The sequence below is a fragment of the Taudactylus pleione genome, unplaced genomic scaffold (assembly GCF_031769625.1).
Source record: "Taudactylus pleione unplaced genomic scaffold, aTauple2 ptg000053l, whole genome shotgun sequence".
NCBI lineage: Eukaryota > Metazoa > Chordata > Amphibia > Anura > Myobatrachidae > Taudactylus > Taudactylus pleione.
The window spans coordinates 34,662,899-34,687,589 of NW_028284455.1; the positions used below are offsets into that span (position 1 = coordinate 34,662,899).

At 44.1% G+C, this 24,691-nt stretch overlaps 1 protein-coding gene across 1 annotated transcript in view; it reads left to right on the plus strand.

The window, feature by feature from the left end:
* Positions 1 to 24,691, plus strand: part of SH3BP5 (SH3 domain binding protein 5) — a 98,106-nt gene that overhangs the window by 62,431 nt on the left and 10,984 nt on the right. The window contains exons 4-5 of the mRNA XM_088463773.1: positions 11,485 to 11,649; positions 14,906 to 15,036. Of these exons, the coding sequence (XP_088319899.1) occupies positions 11,485 to 11,649; positions 14,906 to 15,036 (296 nt within the window). The remainder of the gene's footprint in view (positions 1 to 11,484; positions 11,650 to 14,905; positions 15,037 to 24,691) is intronic.

Here is a 24,691-nt window from a genome sequence, read left to right on the forward strand (position 1 = left end):
TTGATCCCACTGAGCTCAGTGGTCATTGTTGTTGCTTACTACATTACCTTATCCAGAAGCATAGCAAAGGGACCTACATCTCCTCAACTGACCTGTACTGTCTGGTTCCTCACTCTCTCACAGACTACTCAATTTACTCCTTCTCATTGTCACCACCATTCTCTCCAATCTTACATATTCTTTCCGGCGACCTACTGTATACTTAACCTTCCCTATCATTATTTCCCCTTCATTGCTTGCTTTGTTAGTCTGTAGCAACTACTTTATTTCACTAAATGACAAACAAGCTTCCACCCATCCATGTTCTCTCGTTGTCCTCCCTCTGATGGCTGCTGGCAACATCTCAGCCAACCCCAGGTATTGTACTTTTCCCACTATCTGCTAAGTCTTCATTCCCTCCTAACTTTACATCCACCTAATACTTCCAATCCCTCCCACCTTATCCATACTACCACTTTCTGAGCGCTCTGGAAAGCTAAAGCTGTTGGTAATAATCTGACATTAATCCCTGAACTATTCATATTAAAATCCCATAACCATCTTGTCATTACAGAAAGCTGGCTAATCTTCTCTGACACTGTGTCGTCCTTGGCTCTCTTCCACAGGGGATACTCTATCAGCTCCACTCCCAGACCCACCGGCAGCCGAGGTGGCAGAGTTAGCATCTAACTTTCTCCATACAGCACCCTGCCCCCTTTCCAGTTTCCTACTTTCTTGACACCTTTGCTACCTTGTTCACTTATCTCCTCTCCATTTGATCTCTCTAATACTAGGTGATTTCCAAATTCACATCAACCAACATTCTGAATGTCTTTGCTGCAAAAGATCTTTTTGCCTCCTTCCTCCTCTGGTCTTGCACAGTTGACTTAGGGGTCTATTTACTAAGCAGTGTTAGGAGACAGAGTGAAAAGTGATAAGGTGCCAGCCAATCAGCTCCCAACTGTCATCTCACAGGCTTTGTTTGAAAAATGACAGTTGGGTGCTGATTGGCTGGTACCTTATCACTTTTTGCTCTGTCTCCTAACACTGCTTAGTAAATAGACCCCTTTATCTCCTACCCACTTTGATGGACACTCCCTTTACCTTGCCTTCTCGCATTCTGCTCCATATCTTTTTTTTTTTTTTTTTCTCCGACCACACACTCCTTTCATTCATATCTTTCCATGTCAATTCTCAATAACACCACAAGTCTATTATGTCCACTGTCTTGGTGTTCCTTAGGTGTATATTTACTAAAGTGCGGGTTTATAGAAGTGTAGGTGTTGCCCATAGCAACCAATCTGATTCTACTTATCGTTTATCTAGCACCTTCTAGAAGATAATAGCTAGAATCTGATTGGTTGCTATGAGCAACACCTCCCCTTCTATAAACCCACACTTTTTTAAATATACCCCTTAGTGTCTCCTTTTTCTGCTTTCCTCCTTATATCTAGTCACTCTTCTAGTGCTTTTCCCGCTACTTCTGAAATATACCTTTATCTGACCCAATATGCCACCAAAAAGCTTATCAATTCTCTCATCTCCCATCTCGGCTACTTCAGCCGCCTTTACCAGTGTGGCATTCCCTTCACCTAACTATCTTTGCTCCCTTCTGTCCTAATTGACACTCCTACTTGCGGTACCACTCTGCAAGCCACACAAATGCTCCAGAATCCAATTCATATTTCTTACCCTCACCACATTGGTCTGCTTCAAGTGCTAACAGATTCAATTATCTATTATACACAGAACATATCTTACTCCTGAACGGGTAATGTAAGTTTGAAGTGAGGCTTAATTCTCACTGTCCTAAATGTTTAGCCCTGGTAGTACCTTATTTCATCATATATTGGAGTTCTCTAAGGTTAATTCATTTTAGTTGTGGGCAATGCGTGCATATCCTCTACAGGTGTGTCTCTCCCTTTGCTGACACTGAGGACATGTCTGCCGTTTTATTTTAGATAAGGAACTCCTAGACCAATATACTAGACCACAGATTCTCAAACTCTGTCCTCAGGACCCCAAACAGTGCATGTTTTCCTGGTCTCCTCACATAATCACAAATGAAATAATTATCTCCACCTGTTGATCTCTTAAAATATATCAGCCAGAAAGGAATACACCTGTGCACCTGCTGGGTGACCTGGAAAACATGAACTCTGTGGGATCCTGAGGACCGAGTTTTAATAACTACTGAACTAGACTGTGAGCCGTATTCAATTTGAGCTGAGCCGCGATACTTTATCGCGGCCCGGACTTTTCGCCTACTTCGCAAGCGGAAAACTATTGCGCGCGTGCCCACTTTACCCCGTATCCAATTTGAAAGTACGCGAAAACGGGACCCGACTAAACTTGAACAGGCGGAAAGTCCTGTCAGATTTGGGGAAATCAGCCTGACACCCCCCAAAAGATGCTGTGACTTGGGGGTTCACTATGGTACCCCCTGATTTGGTTTGCTGAAGGTATTTGGTATCTTTAAATGGGCTAAATAGCGTTTTTCTATACGTGGTGCAGAATAGTATTCAGGAGTGTTTTTCTGCAGAAAATAACTATTCCCAGCAAATTTGGGGTACTTGAAAATGGAGGTCAGCATATTTAAAAGTTGCTAAAGTGAAGTTGAAAAAATTGTGAAAAATCCACCTGTCGCAAGCACCTGCAATCAAAAAAACTACCTGGGGCATACTTGGGGAGCCCCCAGAGTCAAGTTCGCTAGTTTTTAACTTTGTACCCCAACTTTTTTCGCCCCCTTTTTCAAAGTCATTTATGGGGTGTCAAGTGTTTTTTAAAAATGGTTTGACACAGTTTACCTTTGGGGGACTGTCTGAAGGCTGCACAGGGGTTCCCGCAATGTTGCACCCCAAAACCCCAATTCTGCACTTTTTTCCGACTGCTATTCATAGGCGAAACTTTTTCGCCTAGTACATTGCATTGACTTTCCGCCTAGGCGGAAAGTCTTTCAAATTGAATACGGCATAAAAGCAAAACAGGCGAAAATGACGTCATCGGCGAAAAAGTATCGCGGATCCGGACTTTTCGCCTCAAATTGAATACGGGCCTATGTTTTTAACACACTAATTCTGATTACAGTCTGCATAGTGTGGACCTGGATGGCAGGCATTGGCGCTTATTTAGCTGAATGGGTATGTTTGCTTAATGTTGTTGGATGAAGAGAGCTCCTCCACTGCCTTCAATCCAAAGATAAGCTGACTCATCGGACACTGGGACCCGCCGGAGCTCAGCCACAAGCCCGAACCTCTGACATGCGTTACTGCGCATGCACGGCTTCTCCGCATGTTTTTCCTCCCTGGCGTTCCATGCGAACAGACAATCCCACCATACAGCCTCACAGAGGGCCTGATTCAGAGCCGGACGCTCTGACCAGAGCGCTCGCTCTGAATCAGGGCCGGCCTAGCTTAAAATGGAGCGGCCTCCTGGCCGCTCACATAGCTGTGGGTGACCACCCACAGCTTATGCGAGCGGCCAAAAAGATGGTCGCGATAGTCAGGACCATCGCGACCATCGGGCTTGCGATGAGACCCTGCGGTAGGGTCTCGCTGCCACAAGCCCAGGAGTGCTTTTGGCTCTATCGGAGCCAAAAACACTCCCACTGACATCACTAGTGATGTCAGTGGGGCCGGACCCAGACGGTAGGCGTTCCCATGGGAACGCCTTCGTCTGGGCAGCCACGCCCCTGGCACGCCCACCAAAGGGGGCGTGCTGTCACTCTCCATCGACAGCACGCCCCCTTTGGTGCGAGACCCCCAGCGACGGCTTCCCCGTCACTCGCCGGGTCTTGCGCATGCGAACGACGGAGGCGCCTCCGTCGTGCGCATGCGCATTTGGGTAACATCGACCTGCTTGCGAGCGTACAGCACTCGCGAGCGGGTCTGAATGAGACCCAGAGGACCATATGAGACCACAAGTACACTATTATCATAACCGCTATAGTGAGGGGCAATAGTGCTACCATCCGCCGGTGCATTTACCACTATCACGCCCGACTCTCTGCAATGCCTCATGCTCCAGGCTGCTCTAATCTTTATATCTGTATATCGCTATTTCACCTGTGATAACCCTTTGTCTTATGAGACCGTAAGACTGAAAAATAAATGTTGTTTTTTTTTGCAAAAAACTTAAAACAGATGGGGAGCCTTGCACAGTATAAAGCTCGTCTTATTGCCAAAAGATGTTGATTAAGGAGAGACTTTCTCACCTGTGGCAAGATAAAACACACTGCGTGTGGTCATCGCTTTAGCTGCTACATATGATTTACTATTACACCATCTAGACTTCAACTCTACTTACTTATCTGAATGATGAACTGGAGGAAGAGATTTACATGGGGCTAATAGAACACTATAATAATGAGTTACAGGAAGTTGTGTGTTCTTAAGAAATCTCTATATGACCTCAAGCAGAGCGGTCGCTGTTGGTAAAAAAAAAGTTGGACACCACCCTACTGGAGATAGGTTTCTCTAGTTCAAGAACTGACTCTCGCTTGTAATATTTTTTTGTAGAAAGAATATACGAATAAATTGTTTAAAATTCATACAATGTGATTTCTGTCTCTTACAGTTGGTGTACGTATGATGGAAATTACATACCTCTCTCATCTTTTAAAGTGCAACAACTTGCACAATCGGTGGCTGTCCAAATACTTTTTTGCCCCACTGTATATAAAAAATATATGTCATGTTGGGGGCAGCAGTCTCTCGCAAACATGTTGCTGAATCATATATCATAGAATTGCTGAATCATATATACTTGCCTAATAATAATTTTAAAAAATCAACAATTTTAGGGACATTTTGAGAAGTTGATCCTCTGGAAGAATGCCTGAAAACATTTATGAATAACCTTTGCTTGTGATTTGATGTAGGTTTAAAAAAAATAAATGAAAGGTTCCTACACATATTTAGTTATAGAAGGAGCATTATGTTTGTTGTAGCAATTTTATTTTCAGTTCAACTGTCCTCTAATAAAACCTAATACCTATAGTCATCCATTCCCCGGGTATAATGTCTGCATGTATAGATGTTTTGTGTAGCTTAAATAGTAGTTCCATCCCAAAGCGTATTGCTTTAAGTGCTTGTTGCATTGATGTCTATGTGTTGCGCATGCACGGCTTCTCCGCATGTTTTTCCTCCCTGGCGTTCCATGCGAACAGACAATCCCACCATACAGCCTCACAGAGGGCCTGATTCAGAGCCGGACGCTCTGACCAGAGCGCTCGCTCTGAATCAGGGCCGGCCTAGCTTAAAATGGAGCGGCCTCCTGGCCGCTCACATAGCTGTGGGTGACCACCCACAGCTTATGCGAGCGGCCAAAAAGATGGTCGCGATAGTCAGGACCATCGCGACCATCGGGCTTGCGATGAGACCCTGCGGTAGGGTCTCGCTGCCGCAAGCCCAGGAGTGCTTTTGGCTCTATCGGAGCCAAAAACACTCCCACTGACATCACTAGTGATGTCAGTGGGGCCGGACCCAGACGGTAGGCGTTCCCATGGGAACGCCTTCGTCTGGGCAGCCACGCCCCTGGCACGCCCACCAAAGGGGGCGTGCTGTCACTCTCCATCGACAGCACGCCCCCTTTGGTGCGAGACCCCCAGCGACGGCTTCCCCGTCACTCGCCGGGTCTTGCGCATGCGAACGACGGAGGCGCCTCCGTCGTGCGCATGCGCATTTGGGTAACATCGACCTGCTTGCGAGCGTACAGCACTCGCGAGCGGGTCTGAATGAGACCCAGAGGACCATATGAGACCACAAGTACACTATTATCATAACCGCTATAGTGAGGGGCAATAGTGCTACCATCCGCCGGTGCATTTACCACTATCACGCCCGACTCTCTGCAATGCCTCATGCTCCAGGCTGCTCTAATCTTTATATCTGTATATCGCTATTTCACCTGTGATAACCCTTTGTCTTATGAGACCGTAAGACTGAAAAATAAATGTTGTTTTTTTTTGCAAAAAACTTAAAACAGATGGGGAGCCTTGCACAGTATAAAGCTCGTCTTATTGCCAAAAGATGTTGATTAAGGAGAGACTTTCTCACCTGTGGCAAGATAAAACACACTGCGTGTGGTCATCGCTTTAGCTGCTACATATGATTTACTATTACACCATCTAGACTTCAACTCTACTTACTTATCTGAATGATGAACTGGAGGAAGAGATTTACATGGGGCTAATAGAACACTATAATAATGAGTTACAGGAAGTTGTGTGTTCTTAAGAAATCTCTATATGACCTCAAGCAGAGCGGTCGCTGTTGGTAAAAAAAAAGTTGGACACCACCCTACTGGAGATAGGTTTCTCTAGTTCAAGAACTGACTCTCGCTTGTAATATTTTTTTGTAGAAAGAATATACGAATAAATTGTTTAAAATTCATACAATGTGATTTCTGTCTCTTACAGTTGGTGTACGTATGATGGAAATTACATACCTCTCTCATCTTTTAAAGTGCAACAACTTGCACAATCGGTGGCTGTCCAAATACTTTTTTGCCCCACTGTATATAAAAAATATATGTCATGTTGGGGGCAGCAGTCTCTCGCAAACATGTTGCTGAATCATATATCATAGAATTGCTGAATCATATATACTTGCCTAATAATAATTTTAAAAAATCAACAATTTTAGGGACATTTTGAGAAGTTGATCCTCTGGAAGAATGCCTGAAAACATTTATGAATAACCTTTGCTTGTGATTTGATGTAGGTTTAAAAAAAATAAATGAAAGGTTCCTACACATATTTAGTTATAGAAGGAGCATTATGTTTGTTGTAGCAATTTTATTTTCAGTTCAACTGTCCTCTAATAAAACCTAATACCTATAGTCATCCATTCCCCGGGTATAATGTCTGCATGTATAGATGTTTTGTGTAGCTTAAATAGTAGTTCCATCCCAAAGCGTATTGCTTTAAGTGCTTGTTGCATTGATGTCTATGTGTTGTGACAGAAGTCTGGTTCACTGCTCTCTTACTATGTTGTGTCATCAAACAGTGTAATGGACTATAACAGCCACAAGAAACTGCTCCTATGTGATTAAAACCACTTAATTGTCAGTATAAGAAGTAATTCCAGAGATAATTATATGGCTGTCACACTTGACTTTGTGCAAAGAAAGGATACTAAAATTATTATCTAAAAATTACTGTGGGTGAGGAGTAAAATTGCATTGGCTCTGGAGCCTTTAATATCATTAAATTGGTATAGTGCAGGAAAATTGTCGTTCAGTGTATTTTATTCATTTCAGTGTTTTGAATTGGAAATGGTCACCAGTATTGTAAACGGCAATTATGATGTAATATTAACAATATATATATTGTATCCGGAAAGTATTCACAGCGCTTCACTTTTTCCACATTGTTATGTTACAGTCTTATTCCGAAATGGAATAAATTCATTTTTGTCCTCAAAATTCTACACACAATACCGCATAATGACAATGTGTAAAAAGTTTTTTTTACGATTTTTGCAAATTTAATAAAAAAATTAAAAAAATAAGAAATCACATGTACATAAGTATTCACAGCCTTTGCCATGAAGCTCAAAATTGAGCTCAGGTGCATCCTGTTTCCACTGATCATCCTTGAGATGTTCCTACAGCTTAATTGGAGTCTACCTGTGGTAAATTCAGTTGTTTGGACATGATTTTGAAAGGCATACACCTGTGTATATAAGTCCCACACTTGACAGTGTATGTGAGAGCACAAACCAAGCATGAAGTCCAAGGAATTGTCTGTAGACCTCCAAGACATGATTGTCTCGAGACACAAATCTGGGGAAGGGTACAGAAAAATATCTGCTGCTTTGAAGGTCCCAATGAGCACAGTGGCCTCCATCATGCGTAAATGGAAGAAGTTCGGAACCACCAGGACTCTTCCTAGAGTTGGACTGCTGTCTAAACTGAGTGATCGTGGGAGAAGGGCCCTAGTCAGGGAGGTGACCAAGAACCTGATGATCACTCTGTCAGAGCTACAGCATTCCTCTGTGGAGAGAGGAGAACCTTCCAGAAGGACAACCATCTCTGCAGCAATCCACCAATCAGGCCTGTACGGTAGATTGGCCATACGGCACATGGCAGCCCGCCTGGAGTTTGCCAAATGCACCTGAAGGACTCTCAGACCATGAGAAACAAAATTCTCTGGTCTGATGAGACAAAGAATGAACTCTTAGGTGTCAATACCAGGCGTTATGTTTGGAGGAAACCAGGCACTGCTCATCACCAGGCCAATACCATCCCTACAGTGAAGCATGGTGGTGACAGCATCATGCTGTGGGGATGTTTTTCAGCGGCAGGAACTGGGAGACTAGTCAGGATAGAGGGAAAGATGAATGCAGCAATGTACAGAGACATTGTGGATGAAAACCTGCTCCAGAGTGCTCTTGACCTCAGACTGGGGCGTCAATTCATCTTTCAGCAGGACAACGACCCTAAGCATACAGCCAAGATATCAAAGGAGTGGCTTCAGGACAACTCTATGAATGTCCTTGAGTGGCCCAGCCAGAGCCCAGACTTGAATCGTATTGAACATCTTTGGAGAGATCTGAAAATGGTTGTGCACCGACGCTCCCCATCCAACCTGATGGAGCTTGAGAGGTGCTGTAAAGAGGAATGTGCGAAACTGCCCAAAGATAGGTGTGCCAAGCTTGTGGCATCATATTCAGAAAGACTTGAGGTTGTAATTGCTGCCAAAGGTGCATCCACAAAGTATTGAGCAAAGGTTGTGAATACTTATGTACATGTGATTTCTTAAGTTTCTTTTTTTTTAATATTAAATTTGCAAAAATCTCCAAAAAAACTTTAAATGTTGTCATTATGGGGTATTGTGTGTAGAATTGTGAGGACAAAAATTAATATATTATATTTTGGAATAAGGCTGTAACACAACAAAATGTGGAAATAGTGAAGCGCTGTGAATGCTTTCTGGATGCAAAAATAAAATGAAAAAAAAAATAATATAATATATATACATACAGTCAGGTCCATAAATATTGGGACATTGACAGAATTTTTTGATTTTGGCCTCTATTCACCACCACAATGGTTTTGAAATGAAACAAACAAGATGTGCTTTAACTGCAGACTTTCAGATTTAATTTGAGGGTAATTACATCCAAATCGGGTGAACGGTGTAGGAATTACAACAGTTTCAATATGTGCCTCCCACTTTTTAAGGGGCCAAAAGTAATGGGACTATCAACTCAAAAGCTATTTCATGGACAGGTGTGGGCTATTCCCTCGTTATTTCATTATCAATTAAGCAGGTAAAAGGTCTGGAGTTGATTCTAGGTGTGACATTTGCATTTGGAATCAGTTGCTGTCAACTCTCGATATGAGATCCAAAGAGCTGTCACTATCAGTGAAGCAAGCCATCATTAGGCTGAAAAATCAAAACAAACCCATCAGAGAGATAGCAAAAACATTAGGTGTGGCCAAATCAAGTGTTGGCAACATTCTTAAAAAGAAAGAATGCATCGGAGAGCTCAGCAACACCTAAAGACCCGGAAGACCACGGAAAACATCTGTGGTGGATGACAAAAGAATTATTTCCCTGGTGAAGAAAAACCCCTTCACAACAGTTGGCCAAATCAAGAACACTCTCCAGGAGGTAGATGTATATGTGTCAAAGTCAACAATCAAGAGAAGACTTCACAAGAGTGAATATAGAGAGGGTTCACCACAAGATGTAAACTATTGGTGATCCACAAAAACAGGAAGACCAGATTAGAGTATGCCAAACAACATCTAAAAAAGCCATTACAGTTCTGGAACAACATCCTATGGACAGATGAGACAAAGATCAACTTGTACCAGAGTGATGGGAAGAGAAGGAAAGGAACTGCTCATGATCCAAAACATACCACCTCATCGGTGAAGCATGGTGGTGGTAATGTCATGGCGTGGGCATGTATGGCTGCCAATGGAACTGGTTCCCTTGTATTTATTGATGATGTGACTGCTGACAATAGCAGCAGAATGAATTCTGAAGTGTTTCGGGCAATATTATATGCTCATATTCAGTCAAATGCTTCAGAACTCATTGGACGGCGCTTCACAGTGCAGATGGACAATGACCCGAAGCATACTGCAAAAGCAACCAAAGAGTTTTTAAGGCTAAAAAGTGGAATGTTATGCAATGGCCATGTCAATCCCCTGACCTGAATCCGATTGAGCATGCATTTCACTTGATGAAAACAAAACTGAAGGGAAAATGCCACAAGAACAAGCAGGAACTGAAGACATTTGCAGTAGAGGCCTGGCAGAGCATCACCAGGGATAAAACCAAGCGTCTGGTGATGTCTATGCGTTCCAGACTTCAGGCTGTAATTGCCTGCAAAGGATTTGCAACAAAGTATTACAAAGTGAAAGTTAGATTTAGAATTGTTTAGTTTGTCCCATTACTTTTGGCCCCTTAAAAAGTGGGAGGCACATATAGAAACCGTTGTAATTCCTACACCGTTCACCTGATTTGGATGTGATTACCCTCAAATTAAATCTGAAAGTCTGCAGTTAAAGCACATCTTGTTTGTTTCATTTCAAAGCCATTGTGGTGGTGAATAGAGGCCAAAATCTGAAAATTCTGTCAATGTCCCAATATTTATGGACCTGACTGTGTATATGTGTGTATATATATATATATATCAGTCACTCAAGAATGCTGTAACTCTCCAGATCATCCACTTAGGAGCCAGCGGGCAGTGAGGGGGCACAGATTGTCCTAACGTTTGTTTATGTGGAATATACAGTATTTATCAAACGGAAAGGGGGCCCAAATCAGTATCTTACCTAGGGCTACATGTGGTTTTTAGTATACGATACAGCTAGTACGAAAGATGTAGTCTGAAAAAGACAAGTAATTTAGGTGCCTATTTATTAATCTTTGCATTTTGTACCCATTATCTATCCTCTGTTACTGCCATTATCTGCAGTGATGGCAGATGAAGTATTGGAGAGATTAAGCAAAAAAAAAACACTTGCCAGGACAGCGGGCTCAGTAAGAATCCTTCCTGGTGCAGTCTCTGTAGTGAGGTGATGACTATTACGATCAGTTCCGTCTTTTGCCCCGGCCTAATCACAGTTGGCATGAAGGGGAGAAGTATGCAGCTTGCCAGGGTGATATCAGAAGTTTCCTGTCTGGCAATGGTGTATCCAATTGCCAGATATAATAATTTATTTTAAGAATGAATTATTATTTTTTTTTTTTTTAAAACCTTTAATCAAAAAATACCTGCCTAACTATGCATCCGATATGGATGAGGAGACACCTGCTGAGATAACTTGACCCATCACCAAGATCAATCATAGCGCTGTCATAAGTTACATTTCAGAAATCCATAAACCTTTGTAAACAATATTAGTTACATGTCGCCTTATAGCCCTGTCATACCACCATGGTTGCATGACTTGTTACACAGAGACAATGATTGTAAATGTTGTGTTTTTTCAAGTAAATGTGTATTTCCTATATTGATTTATGATCATTCCGTCATGCAGGCTCAGCTAGAAGCACAGAAAGCCACACAAGATTTCCAGCGTGCTACAGAGGTGCTTCGCGCAGCAAAGGAAACCATATCCCTGGCAGAACAGCGGTTGCTAGAGGATGACAAGCGCCAGTTTGATTCCGCTTGGCAGGAGATGCTGAACCACGCCACACAGCGAGTAAGCCATGGAAAGATTCCATTCACATTCTAGAAACCTGTATTGCCTTCTATGGGCCATAAGGCTCATGTATCAAACAACTGATTAGACCTCATTTATCACGTGAGGTGACGCTGTGGTTCCAAACTAAAAAGATTTTATTTTGAGTAGGGGCATATTCAATTTGGAGCGAAAAGTCAATTGCCAGACTTTTTGCCGTCATCGGAGGTTTTGTGGTCGATGACTTATCGCGCTCGTCTCCGCGATTCCCCGTATTCAATTTGAAATCGGCGAAAACTTAACACGGCGACATGGAAATCAGCGAAAAGACCTGTCATTTTGGGGAAATCAGCCTGACACCCCCCAAAAGATGCTCTGACATGGGGGATCACTACTGGTACCCCCAAATAGTCCTGCTAAAGATATTTGAGGTCTTTAAATGGTCTCAATAGGTGCTATTTAGCAGGAAAGTGGTGAAGAATAGCATTCAGCAACTTTTTTGGAAAAAATAATTAGTCCCATCAAATTTGGGGTACATGAAAATGGGTACTAGCATATTTTATAGTGGCTAATGTGAATTTTTAAAAATTGTGAAAAATCCACCTGCTGCGGTCAAAAAACACCTGTGGCATACTTGGGGACCCCCCTTGAGTCTATTTAGCTAGTTTAGAAGTGTGTCCCCCATTTTTTTTTATCGCCCCCAAAACTAAAGTACTTTTTTGGGGTGTCCTTTAGTGTTTTTTTTTAATTTTGGACTCCGATTACCTTTGGGGACCTGTCCCATGGGTGCTGGGTGGTTTTTTAAGGTTTGCACCCCAAAACCCCAGTTCTGCACTTTTTTCACCACCTATTTATAGGTGATACTTTATCGCAGGGTTCGAACCTCTGACTTTCCTCATCGGCAAAAAGTTGGGGGAAATTGAATACGGGGAGAAGTGAAAATGCGAAAGTTACGTAATTGGTGATAAAGTATAACGGCTTTTCGCTCCAAATTGAATATGGCCCTATGCTATCTATAGCTCGTTTGACATTTTCATTTTTATGGTTTCACAAGTATTGAGAAATGATTAGCATATGTTAAAAATGTTCTATGATATGTAGGCTACTACGTGTGGCTACTTGAGGCACTGTTCCATTGTAGCCTATGAGATACCAGGCAATTAAGATAGGATCATTTGAAGAGACCTACAAGTCTTGGAGAAGGAAGCGAGATAGAGCAGGGCTATGAAAAAGAGCTTGGGGAACACAGCACCTAGATAGATGAAACATGGCTGAGGCTCATAAAAATTAAGCACACTCTTTCCCCCTGTAAAAAATATAGATGGCATTACCTAGGTTATGTAAAACATAGGGGGAGATGTATCAAAGCTTGGAGAGAGCCTTGGAGAGAGAGAGAAAGTGGATAGAGATAAAGTACTAACCAATTAGCTCCTAACTGTCATTATTCAAATACAGGGCCCCATTTATCAAATAGTTTTATCATACGCAACAAGTTTTAAAACTCGTTGCGTATGATAACTGTGCTCCAGCCAATCAGATCCTAACTGTCATCTGTTTAAAAAAAATGACAATTGGGAGCTGATTATACGCAACAAGTTTTAAAACTCATTGCGTATGATTATTGCGTATGATTAAACTCATTGCGTATGATAAAACTGATTGATAAATGAAAAGTGACAGGAGATGATTGGTTGGTACTTTATCTCCAAACAGTTTCTCTCTTCAAGGCTTAGTACATAGACCCCAAAGTACCAACCAATCAACTCCCAACTGTTGTTTTTCAATCACAGCCTCTAAAGTGATAGTTAGAAGCTGATTGGTTGGTACTTTAACTCTTTCAACTTTCTCTCTCCAAGTTTTGATACATCTCCCCCATAGTGATATAGTTACAGTATAGGAATCTTTTCCACATATGCTGTTAATGTGGGTACACCAGGAATCTGGAAAATGGCAAATTAAGCATTTTAAGTTGAAGATTGTAAGCGGCAAACAGGCCCTGTCCTGTTATACTCCTGACACATTGAAACCTTACAAGAAGAGGACCTACATCATGTGTTCATCTAAATTTCCTTCAGTGAGTTTTAAATATTCCATTATTGGTTCTTTAGGATAATACTTGTCTTTAAAACAAGCTGGTCATATGCCAACACAATCTTTTCTTCGTTAAAAAAGAAGCAGTATATGTGTACTTGCTATGTACTGTGTAAATGAAGCCTGCTGCCCGTTTTATGCAGACAAAGTAAATGCATTTATTAAACACCAAAAGTGCATTACTGATTAATTACATCTTGTGTCACTTACCAGCACCAGGCAGGGTTGTTCAAGGGAGAGTCTGTTCTCATGAGCTCTGAGGATCTGGGAGGAGATTTGCCGGTTAAAATTAGACATGCTCCAAAAATGACAAACTTCCTTGACCACAGTGTCTCCTCTAATTGGAGCCAATGGTGTCCTCCTTCGTCTACCATGAGTTAGTTTACTGTGCAGTCAAAGGTCCTGAGGAGGAGTAAGAACCTGCCGGAGTTATAGGGGGTACAATACTGTGGGGGGGGGAGAGGCATGGGGGCTATCAGAGGAAGGGGAGAAAAGCAGTTCTTGGAGAAGGAAGTGAGATAGAGCAGGGCTATGAAAGAGAGCTTTGGGTTCATAGCACCCAGGTAGATGACATAAAAGCTGGGTAGAGGCAATAGAAAATTGGGTTAACAAAACAGAATATCGCTAGCAGACAAATTAGCTGTGGGTAAAAAAAAGATCTTGGGAAGGAGGAAAGAAAGGAAAATGTTGGAAGATTAGAAGAGAAGAAAGTGTGTGTGTATAGAGAGAGTGAGAAAGATGGTGAAGAATAGAAAAGACCTGGGGGAGTAAAATAGGCTAACTAGAAGAAAGAAGACCTAAGGCCTGTAAAAATGGGTAAGGTTAGAAAAGGGTGCCAGTGAAGGGTCACAGTAAATTGCGCATGCGCACGACCTGACGAGGACGAATAAAATCCTTCCTGGATTTACAAATCGCCACTGCAGGGCGTAGGGTAAGTCCATCTCAAGATGATATTACACAGAGTCCAGAAGCAAAGTAAATTGTGGTAAGCCTCATCCCCATAGGTGCTCTCTCTCACATGCAACTGTGCTGCCCTAATTCCCATCTCTACCAGATATAAACATAATGGTTACCATTAATACAGAGAACACAAATGGGCTTCCTGCATCAACCACTCTTGTGGAGCTAATTACATTTTTAATGAGGTAGGAAGTCATTATTTCTAATATATATCTGTGTCTTCAAGGTCATGGAAGAAGAACAGAAAAAGACGCGCAGTGAACTAGTACACAAGGAAACAGCTGCTAAATATAATGCTGCCATGGGCAGGATGAGGCAGCTAGAGAAGAAATTGAAGAGGAGCATCAACAAATCAAAGTGTGTATTAGACAAAGATTCTTATAGTGCGAGGAGAAAAGTGCATTGTGTCTTGTGGTGTTGTCACCTAGAGAACAGCGTTAAGATGTTATAAGAAAGTGGAAGATCGAAGAAATGTTAATTCTGTTAGAGATGGATGTAAGAATGTTAATAGACCAGTTTGATGTTTTAGTAGTTTGAAAATGAAGCTGTGCCTTTAGTGAAATCAGCACTAGACATCGCAGTTATTATTAATGCTGGTCACACTCGCTGATCACAAGCTGTATCTTGGGAATCAGTATGTTATACCGCCGGCTGCACGGTTCAAATCCTGACAGCGGAAGCCCAGCAGGGGTGAAGATCCCGAAGCTAAAAAAGGTAAGTAAAACTAACCCTATTAACCTAACTCCCCCTTTCCCACAGCCTAAACCTAAGTCTCCCAGGGGGCTGCCTAACCCTAACCGCCCTCTGGGGGTACATAAAACCCATTTCCCTAGCCTAACCCTAACCCTCCCGTGGGGCTGCCTTACGCTAAGTCATCCCCGGGAGCCCCTAACCTAACACTCCCAACCGCCCCCCAACCCCCTCCCCCCCCACCATGGCTGTTCACGCCCAGCTTACCTTCGATCGATATGCCGAGTGTCGTTCTCCCGATGTAGGTCTAATGACAGGCGCCGGTATTTCAACGCCTGTCATTAGTACCTTGCCAGGATTTGACAATCGGGAAGCTGGTGGTCGGCATTGCGACAGTCGGCTTCCTGACTGCGTCCCGTATCTTGGTCCTACTGCACAAAATGGTCATCTGCAAACTAGATTCATTGGCGTTGTTGGAAATTATGCTTTTTTGTTTTCAGTCACTGCATCATTGCATCTCACATCTTCCTGCTCTACACCCATATGGAGCATACACACGGTCAGATTTGTCAGACTTGTCAGATTTGTCAGATGAACGATTGAACGATTTTACCAAAGTTTTGAACGATTTGAACGATTGAACGATTTTTGACTGCATTAAAATGAATGGAATCGTCCAAGTCTGACCGCAAACACATCAGATGTCAGAAATCGTTATCTGACCATCGGGAACGCGCATCGTTGATCGTCCATCGTTCAGGCATGTCAGATATGTCAGATTTTCCTTCAGATATGAACGACTGAACGATTTTTAAATCGTTATCGTTCATATCTGAAGAAAAAATCTGACCGTGTGTATGCACCAATAGTAACATGGCGGACTTGCCATTGGCAATATGTTGCTGCGTGTGAGTTGTATTTAGTATTTCTAAGAGGTGAGAAAAAGATGGATAGATGCATGCATACATACACACATACACCTTCACCTTGTCAAAGAGAACATTTGAAATGTGTCATGACCAGCAGTGCTCCTCCATAATGATGACACTCAACAAATAGTTTCTCTTATCTCAGTGGGTTCTCCTTTCCTCTGTGCGCGTGTGTGTGTGTGTGTGTGCGCGCGCGCGCGCGGTGCTCCTGACTGGGCTCTTCTCTTCTGTACAAAGGACAGATGCAGTGAGCGTAATAAGGGGCGATTCCTGCTCATCCTCTGACTTATCTCTCTTGGGGGCCAGTTTATCAATGAGTTATGAAACACAACAAGTTTTAAAACCCTCTGTGTATGATAAATGGTGCTCTAGTCAATCAGTGCCCAACTGACATTTTTCAAACCGATGACGTGCTGATTGGCTGGAGCACCATTATCATATGCAACCAGTTTTAAAACTTGTTGCGTTTGATAAAACACATTGATAAATGGGCTCCTTGTTTGGTTATAATTAAGAATGATCAATTTGAAGGACCTTAGTTTTGCTCTATTGCAGTACATTTATTTTGTACACCTATGTTATAAAGAGGAAGATGTATTAAACCTTCTAAAGAGGACAAAGGTAGTAGTTTCCCATAGTAACCAATAAGCTGCTCGCTAGCATTTATCAACTACATTCTGTAAAATAGCTAGAAGCATATTGGTTGCTCTTGACAATTTCACTTGTTTTCCTTAGAAGGTTTGATGCATCTCCCCCATAGTTTGTTGTTGAGCATGTTATGAAGAAGTTTTTTAATTTATTAAGTAAAGCTTTTCAACAGTATAAACCTTTTATTTTAATGTTTGTGGTTTCAAATATAATGAGGCATATCCAATTAGGCACAAGTTTTACTGCGCGGTAATCTGCGTAAAATTCTGGAATCCAATGGTTTTCCCGGCACGTTAATTACCAGAGGTTCATTTTTACACCGTTTTCTGCACCCTCTGGTTATTCGCATATGGGGTATCAGCCGCTGATGTAATTGGTCAGTGCCGTCAATTAGCTGTTTGGATATGCCCCATAGAGTTTAATAGTTCACTAGTGCTTTATGCCTCGTGACTTCTTATCAATTTATTATGCCTCAGTAGTATTACCAGTTCTATTTTATGTGATGGATAAAATGCTCATGAACATTGGTAAATTTGCGGTCTCCATTGTATGTTGTGTGTGTGAGTAATAAGTAGTTTAATGAGTATATGGAAATATGATTTCTACATGTTAAGTTGTATCATGTATTCTGTATTATAAGTTTCCAATTATAGGCTGTAAATAGATGTACTGTTTGTGTAGCTGTGATGCCCTAGACACAGCGTTGCTCAGTATCCTATTTATAGTATCTTGTTTTTGCCAAGAAAGCATTGAGTTATTTGTGGTGTTTTCGTTTTGAGGACAATTTGCATCTAGAGATCCCTGCTGGAGTAGTCACCACTTGGCTGTTATTTTACACTTACATTCTGTATGTATTGCGGAATTCCTGGATTGGATGTTATAATAGTGTGTACAGTGTTGTGTCTCCAGAATGCAATCCCAGGGACTTGTAATAAATGGTGCATTATCATTAGTGAGAGGGAGCGTTTCAGGCAATTGCACCCTGGAAAAAATTCAAATGAGGTTTTCCAAAAGGCAAAGAGACAGATCCATTTACATGGTGGCCTGTGTGTCAGCACCTCTTCCACTGCGTTTCACAGCATGACGCAAAAATGGCTTCCTTATCCAGAGCACCCTATGGGCCCATTCTGTGTTATGTGCTGCAGCATCCATATCTGTGACTTTATGCTATTATCACTACAAGCCCTTCCCTGGTGTACAATCATGTCTGAATGTGCAAGGACTGAGATGCCCAATTTGAGTTCTTTTAGATGCTCAAATACCTTTTGCACCATTGAATCTTGCTCCATCCCCATGCTAGATGCAGGTTCTCAGTCAGTATGGCCTCCATTGTGAGTGATTTATACTTCAGTGACACTCCCACAACATGCCCATAAGACGGGCCATGTGCCCACGTAGCCACCTCCCTATCGCCTATCAGCCACAGTCCAGGTACGCCCAATACATTTTGATGATGGTGCAATCGCAGCACAGGGACTCTGGATGTAAGCGCAGTGTGACTATGCTGCATGCAGGGAAGGAAAATCACTGAGCTGCGTGCAGCATCCGCATTGCGTATACCTCAGACTCAGCCCTGTGACTGGATTATATGACAGGAGCGGAAGCTCAACAACAATTTTTATTTTATTTTTACTTGGTATCAGTAGATTTAACATTTCTTCTCTTGGAAATGTTTATACGCCTAATCCTGTGGGGCTGCCATGGTCATTTTATTTCTGCAGCGTCAGTAAAATAATTTTTTATTCGTGTCCATGTTACACTGTTTAGTAAACTATTGTTTGCTTTGCTGTGATCCTAACAGTAACAATATATGTTACAGTAAGAGGACAAGTGTCAGATGCAAAGAGACACATGTTATGCAGCAGGGATAGACATGGATACTAATTATTCATCATACACAATCACATTTGTGTACTCAGGGGTGACTCGTGCAACACAAATAAGCCCATGGAACATTATGCAATGTAATGCCCCTTCATTGCTTTCCACATTAGGCTGCACGCTGAGCATATCCGCATTTCAGTTTATGGCTTTTTAATAGAATCTCAAATATTTTCCTAATGTGCAGAGTCTTTCCAGCCAATCAGAGTCCAGCTCTGACACTTTGTATATATATTTATCATTATATATTTACTTTTTCTACTTCAGGGTCCATAGGGTATCCACAGGATACCTTGGGGTATAGGCGATGGCGGCAGACATCCAGGCACCACAGAGTTAAATTCTCAGCCTCCCAGGATGCACTGGGGTCCCTCTCCTATACCCCGCCCCCGAGAACTCAGTTTTTCGTTGGTGCCTGGCCGGACCAGTCGCACCGTACAGAGGGGGGTCTTTTCAAGGCCCCTGAAGATTTCTTCGTAGCTGTGGCTGCATAATTAGAGTGCTCCAGCATAGGACAGTCAGTATTGACGTCCATGCTGTCACTCCTACACCCCGCCGGTACCAGAACGCCGGTACCGATCCGGGGATGCTGGTTGGTAGCTGGGGTCACAGCTAGCGGTGACCCCGGCTACCTGGACTGTGGCCGGATGCACGGGGGACAAGGTAAGCGGCGGGGTCCCGCGGTGGGCACCCGCTGGTAACACAGTCCTTTTTGGTCCCCAGGCAGGGGGCTCCCTGGGGACCGGCTGCGCGTGGGGCCAGGTACTGATCCTGCGCCTTCCACTAGACCACCAGGGACAGCGGACCGCAGCATGTGCGGTACAGCGCGGCGTCCCAGGGGTTAATAGCAGGCCAGGGGAGAACGCCTTCCCTGTCTCACAGCCGGCGTCTCCCCCGCTGCACAGTGCCATTCCACAGCGGTCTGAGCGGGCTGTGTCAGCGCTCCTCCCCCAGGCCCGCCTCCTCTCTGCTCCTCGGTGGCCATTTTCTCACTACATGTGCTGGGAATGACAAACGCTGCTGGAAGCTGTTACAGGTGCCATTACGGTCCGGGTCCCCCGCATACCTCTCCTTCAATTAAGGTCAGTGTATGCAGCACTGTTTCCTACCAGGCTCTGGTCTGTGTAGTTGATCGCAGTGCTTGTAATGCAGGATGTTATCTGTGCATTGTATGTGACTTAAATGCTAGCGCTGTTTGCCTGTACTTTCATTTCTGACTGTCAGCCTTTTTCCTATCCCTGTTCTTCTGCTACAGCCCTTGCGGTGCGGTGTTGCAGGGTGTTTATTACCTCACAGTAAACGTGGTTTTTCTGTGTGGGAGGTCACATACGCTCCGTTCACAATCCTCATGTCTGAAAGTGAACGAGGATATCCTCTTCCAGCTATAATGTACTGATATCATGTGCAGTTAGCGGAGGGATATGTAGACGCTGAGGGTTTATGGAGGGCATGTTGTATTATATATCACGCCCCATTTCTGTCACTGTGCCTGCACAAAAAGGGACCGCCTTCGGCTGGCTAAGATGCTTACAGCCCTTGTGGGCAACGCTCCCTGCGTTTCTCCATAGGGGTTATCGCAGCGAGTGGTGGTCTCATCACATGCAGGGGTCCCTGGGCAGTTGATGGTACCCCAGTGTATCCTGTTTTTCGCCCCCCCAGGTCTCGCAGGAGCCTGTGTGGGTGAATTTATTGTCCAAATGGTATAGCACCTGATGGACGTTTTACAGGGGGAGTCACCATTTCGGCCTTCTAAACGTCCTTTCGGGTCTCAGACGGGTAAGGACATGACGTCTGATGACGGTAACATTATTGACTTTTTCAGACACGAGCCCCTTAGTGCAAAGGAGGCGTAGTCTAGGTCTAAAGTCTATATACCTGGCCTTCTACGGGCAGTCCGTGCGGCTTTGGTTATTACATATCCCCCGTGGCTAAATCCAACTATGCCTTCTTGAAGGATAAGGGTGTTGCCACTGTAATTCCTCTATCTGGTCAGGTGGATCATTTAGAGGAGGCGTGGAAAATCCGGGTAAGCGGTTCCAGCCTCAAAAACGGTTGACCTTTTGCATACCCCTTTGCGGATAATTATTTTTCCGAATGGGAGTTACCGACACGGGTAGATTCTCATGTTGCACGCCTAGTGAGGAGTGTTACGTGGCCCATGCCCTCCAGGTCCTCCTTGAAGGAGGTTACACATTGCAAGGTGCAAATATATCTAAAATCCAATTATTCCCTTGCTGGAGGGGCTTCCAGGCCGGCTATGGTCGTGTGCTGGGGGGCCAGAGCCATGGAGCGCTGGATAGGTAACTGGATCTCTGCACACTGACTCTCCAGCAGAGCAGGTGGATAGTGGCAAATTTTCAGAGACTTAGCCACGTTCATAATGAGACCGTCTTACATATAGCCTACTCCTTTCCAGAATCTCCTCGGCAGCAGTAGCAGCTCGGCAGCAGTAGCGGCTCGCCGCTCCCTGTGGTTGCGCTCTTGGAAAGCGGACGCAGATTCTATTTGGAATGCTTTGCCTTTTACGGGACAGGTCCTGTTTGGCCCTCATCTGGACACAATTGTGGCCCCGCAGGCAGCAGCTACGTCTGCCTGTCTGCCATCGGCTACAGTCCCATCGGGGTCTGGGGTTTTGTCTTTTCTGTGAGGCCAGGGTAAGTCTAAAATATTGCTTTCCAAGACAGTCAGTAGCCAGGAAATCTGCTCATCCATAAGAACAGGCTTGGATTACAAGACGTCCTACTTCCAAGTTGGACTATAAGCCACGGGCCTCCTCTCGGGGCACCCCAGAGTTGGAGGCTGGCTTCTCCAGTTCACCCAGTGTTGGTGTCTGACCTCCACGGACACTGGGGTAAGAGAAGTATTTTCTTGAAAGTATGTCCTCTCCTCCCGGTAATAGCCTCCCAGACGGTTTTTCATTACAGGTCTTCTGTCAATTCAAGACAAGGCCCTGTAATTTTTGAGGGTGTTACACTCTATGCTCCAGGCAGGAGTTATAGTACCTATTCCGTTGCCCCAATGGGTCTTACCTGGACATCCTCAACCTCGAATCCTTCAACAAATTCTTAAGGGTTCCTTGGTTCAGGAGGGGGACCCTGCATTCCATCACTCAGTGGAGCCTGGGAATTTTGTGGTGTCGTTGGATATATTCAGGGTGACTACCTGAATGTCCCTATTTTCTTCAAACACCAGTGTTTTTCCTCAGGTTTGCAGTGGTCGATAAGCATTTCCAGTTTTACCAGGGTCATGGCAGTTATGGCAGCCCACCTGCAGATGCAGGGGGTCTGCTTGTTACCCAATCCGGGCGACCTCCTGGTGTTACCAGAGTCTCCAGAGATACTTCAGTACCATCTGCAACGGACAATATCTGTGTTGCTACGTTAGGGCTGACTGATACACTGGAAATGGTCCTCTCTGATTCTTCACAGAGGATGCTCCATATCCCAACATCTGCGGATCTTTGTGATTGAGGAAAAGATCTCTGCATTACAGGCAAAGGTACGCAGTTGCCTGCAGAGTCGCCGAGTGTCTATTCACTCGGCAATGTGGTTCCTGGGTTCCAGGGTGTCGCTGTTCGACATGGTGGAGAGTACCCAGTGTCACTCTAGAAAAATTGATCCTCTCCGGATGGGATGGGTTGCCCCATAGGATAAAGTCAATAGTGCTTTCCCCGAAGGTTTGTCTTTCTCTGGCCTGGTGGCTGCGGAAAGCTTACCTAAACAAGGGGCACCCCCTTTGGGATTGCGCACCGGGTCCTTCTGACAACGGACGCCAGTATCCGTGGCTGGGATCCAGTGACGGGTCCACACTTGTTCCAGGGCAGGTGGACACCAGTAGTTTTTGCGCTTCCCATAAACATCTGAGAACTCTGAGCAGTATTCACGGTTCTCCAGCATGCAGGACAGGTCCTCCACGGAAATACCGTGCAGGTACGGTCTGACAACGCCATCATGATGGCTTATGTAAACCACCTAGGTGGTTCCCGAAGTCGGGCGACACTAACAGTGGTGTCCCGAATTCTGGCTTGGGTGGAAGGCTATATCCCTGCCGTCATCGGCAGTGTTCATTCAGAAATCCTCAGATAGAAAGCAGGCTTTCCCAGCCGTCAGGACGTGCATTCAGGGAAATGTCCTCTTCATCAGGAGGTGTTCAATCTTCTGGTGAACAAGTGGAGCCTTTCAGAGATGAGACTCTTATGGTAGACGTATGTTGGTCCAGTGGACCTTCTAAGTTGTGTACCTCATCCCTCCGTTATCCCTTCTTCCAGTAATAGCAAGAAGGAGGCGCTCTCCTGCTGATAGCTCGTGCGTGGGCCAGACAGCACTATTACTCAGATCTTTGGAGTGTTTCAGTTAACACTCCGAAGCTGTTACCTCTACGACCAGACCTGTTGTCTCAGGATCCTGGCTGATACCCAGACCTGGGTTGTCTGTCCTTGCCGGTGTGGCGGTGGAGACTGCCCTCTTAAGGTCTAGGAGTTTCGCTTCGCACTTGCCCTGGTTTTGTACCTACGGTGGTGTGTAGTTTCCACATCAATGAGGAAATTATAGTACCTGCCTTTACTTCCCCAGTCCTTTCTGCTGGTGAGGCCTCTTTGGATGTGGTACGGGCTCTAAGAATTTAAGTTGACCGTATCAGTCCATTTAAGAAATCAGACTCTCGGTTTTGTCCTTTCTGGTTTCCATAAAATGGGTTGGCCTGCCACTGCGCTAGCTTTGGCAGGATGGATTCACAGGTCTTCCTGTTCCATCCTCTTTTAAAGCTCTTCCACTAGGTCTGTGGTTCCTTCGTGGGCAGCTCGACGTGGCGCTTCAGCGGTTCAGCGGTGATTGGCAGCCACGTGGTCATCTGTCCATATTTTTGTAAGGTATTATGTTTTTGATACCTTCGCCTCTCAGGATGCTTCCTTCGGGCGGCGGATTCTCCTTACAGCACAGGAGCGTCCCCACCCTTAAAGGATACTGCTTTGGGACATCCCCAAGGTATCCTGTGGATACCCTATGGACCCTGAAGTAGAAAATATGAGATATGGTAAGAACTTACCTTTGTTATCTCTATTTCTACGAAGTCCATAGGGTTCCACAGGACTCCCGCCCTGTCGCACCTGTACTGCAGATGGGCTTTGATCTGGTCACCGGTTTCTCCGTCTCCTTCTGGTGAGAATGTGATTCTTGTGTGTTCCAGACTTTCTTCTCTCTCTTTTTTGCTCCTGCTGCGGCCTATGGCTTGTTACGAAACTGAGTGGCCTGAGGCCCGGGGGCGGGGTATAGGAGAGGGACCCCAGTGCATCCTGGGAGGCTGAGAATTTAACTCTGTGGTGCCTGGATGTCTGCCGCCATCGCCTATACCCCAAGGTATCCTGTGGAACCCTATGGACTTCGTAGAAATAGAGATAACAAAGGTAAGTTCTTACCATATCTCATATTATTTATTGCACTGCGTAAATGGTTCTACTTTATTTTTACACTATATTTATAGATTTTTTTACAATTTTATTTCCCTTAATTAAGCCATTTCCTATTTTGTTTTTGCCAGGCTCCGTTTTATGTTGAAGTAGTCTCCACACAAAGCTTACCTCCTCCATATTTATTATGTTTTCAGTTTCCCACATCACATTTCAGACATAAGAGTGTTAATGAATGATACGTTTTGTAAGACAGAAAAATGTGGTGTTCTGTATACTGAGAAGGAACACCCATATTCACTGGGAAATGCTATTTCTGTGTACATACGTAGAAAGATGGGGATTAAAAGAGTAACAAATTTATTAATTGTTAATACTTTTATAATCCATTAGATCTCATTCTATAAATTGTAGTCAAATGTCAGATTTCCTTGGAGACTAAAGTAGAGAAAAGTCCTGA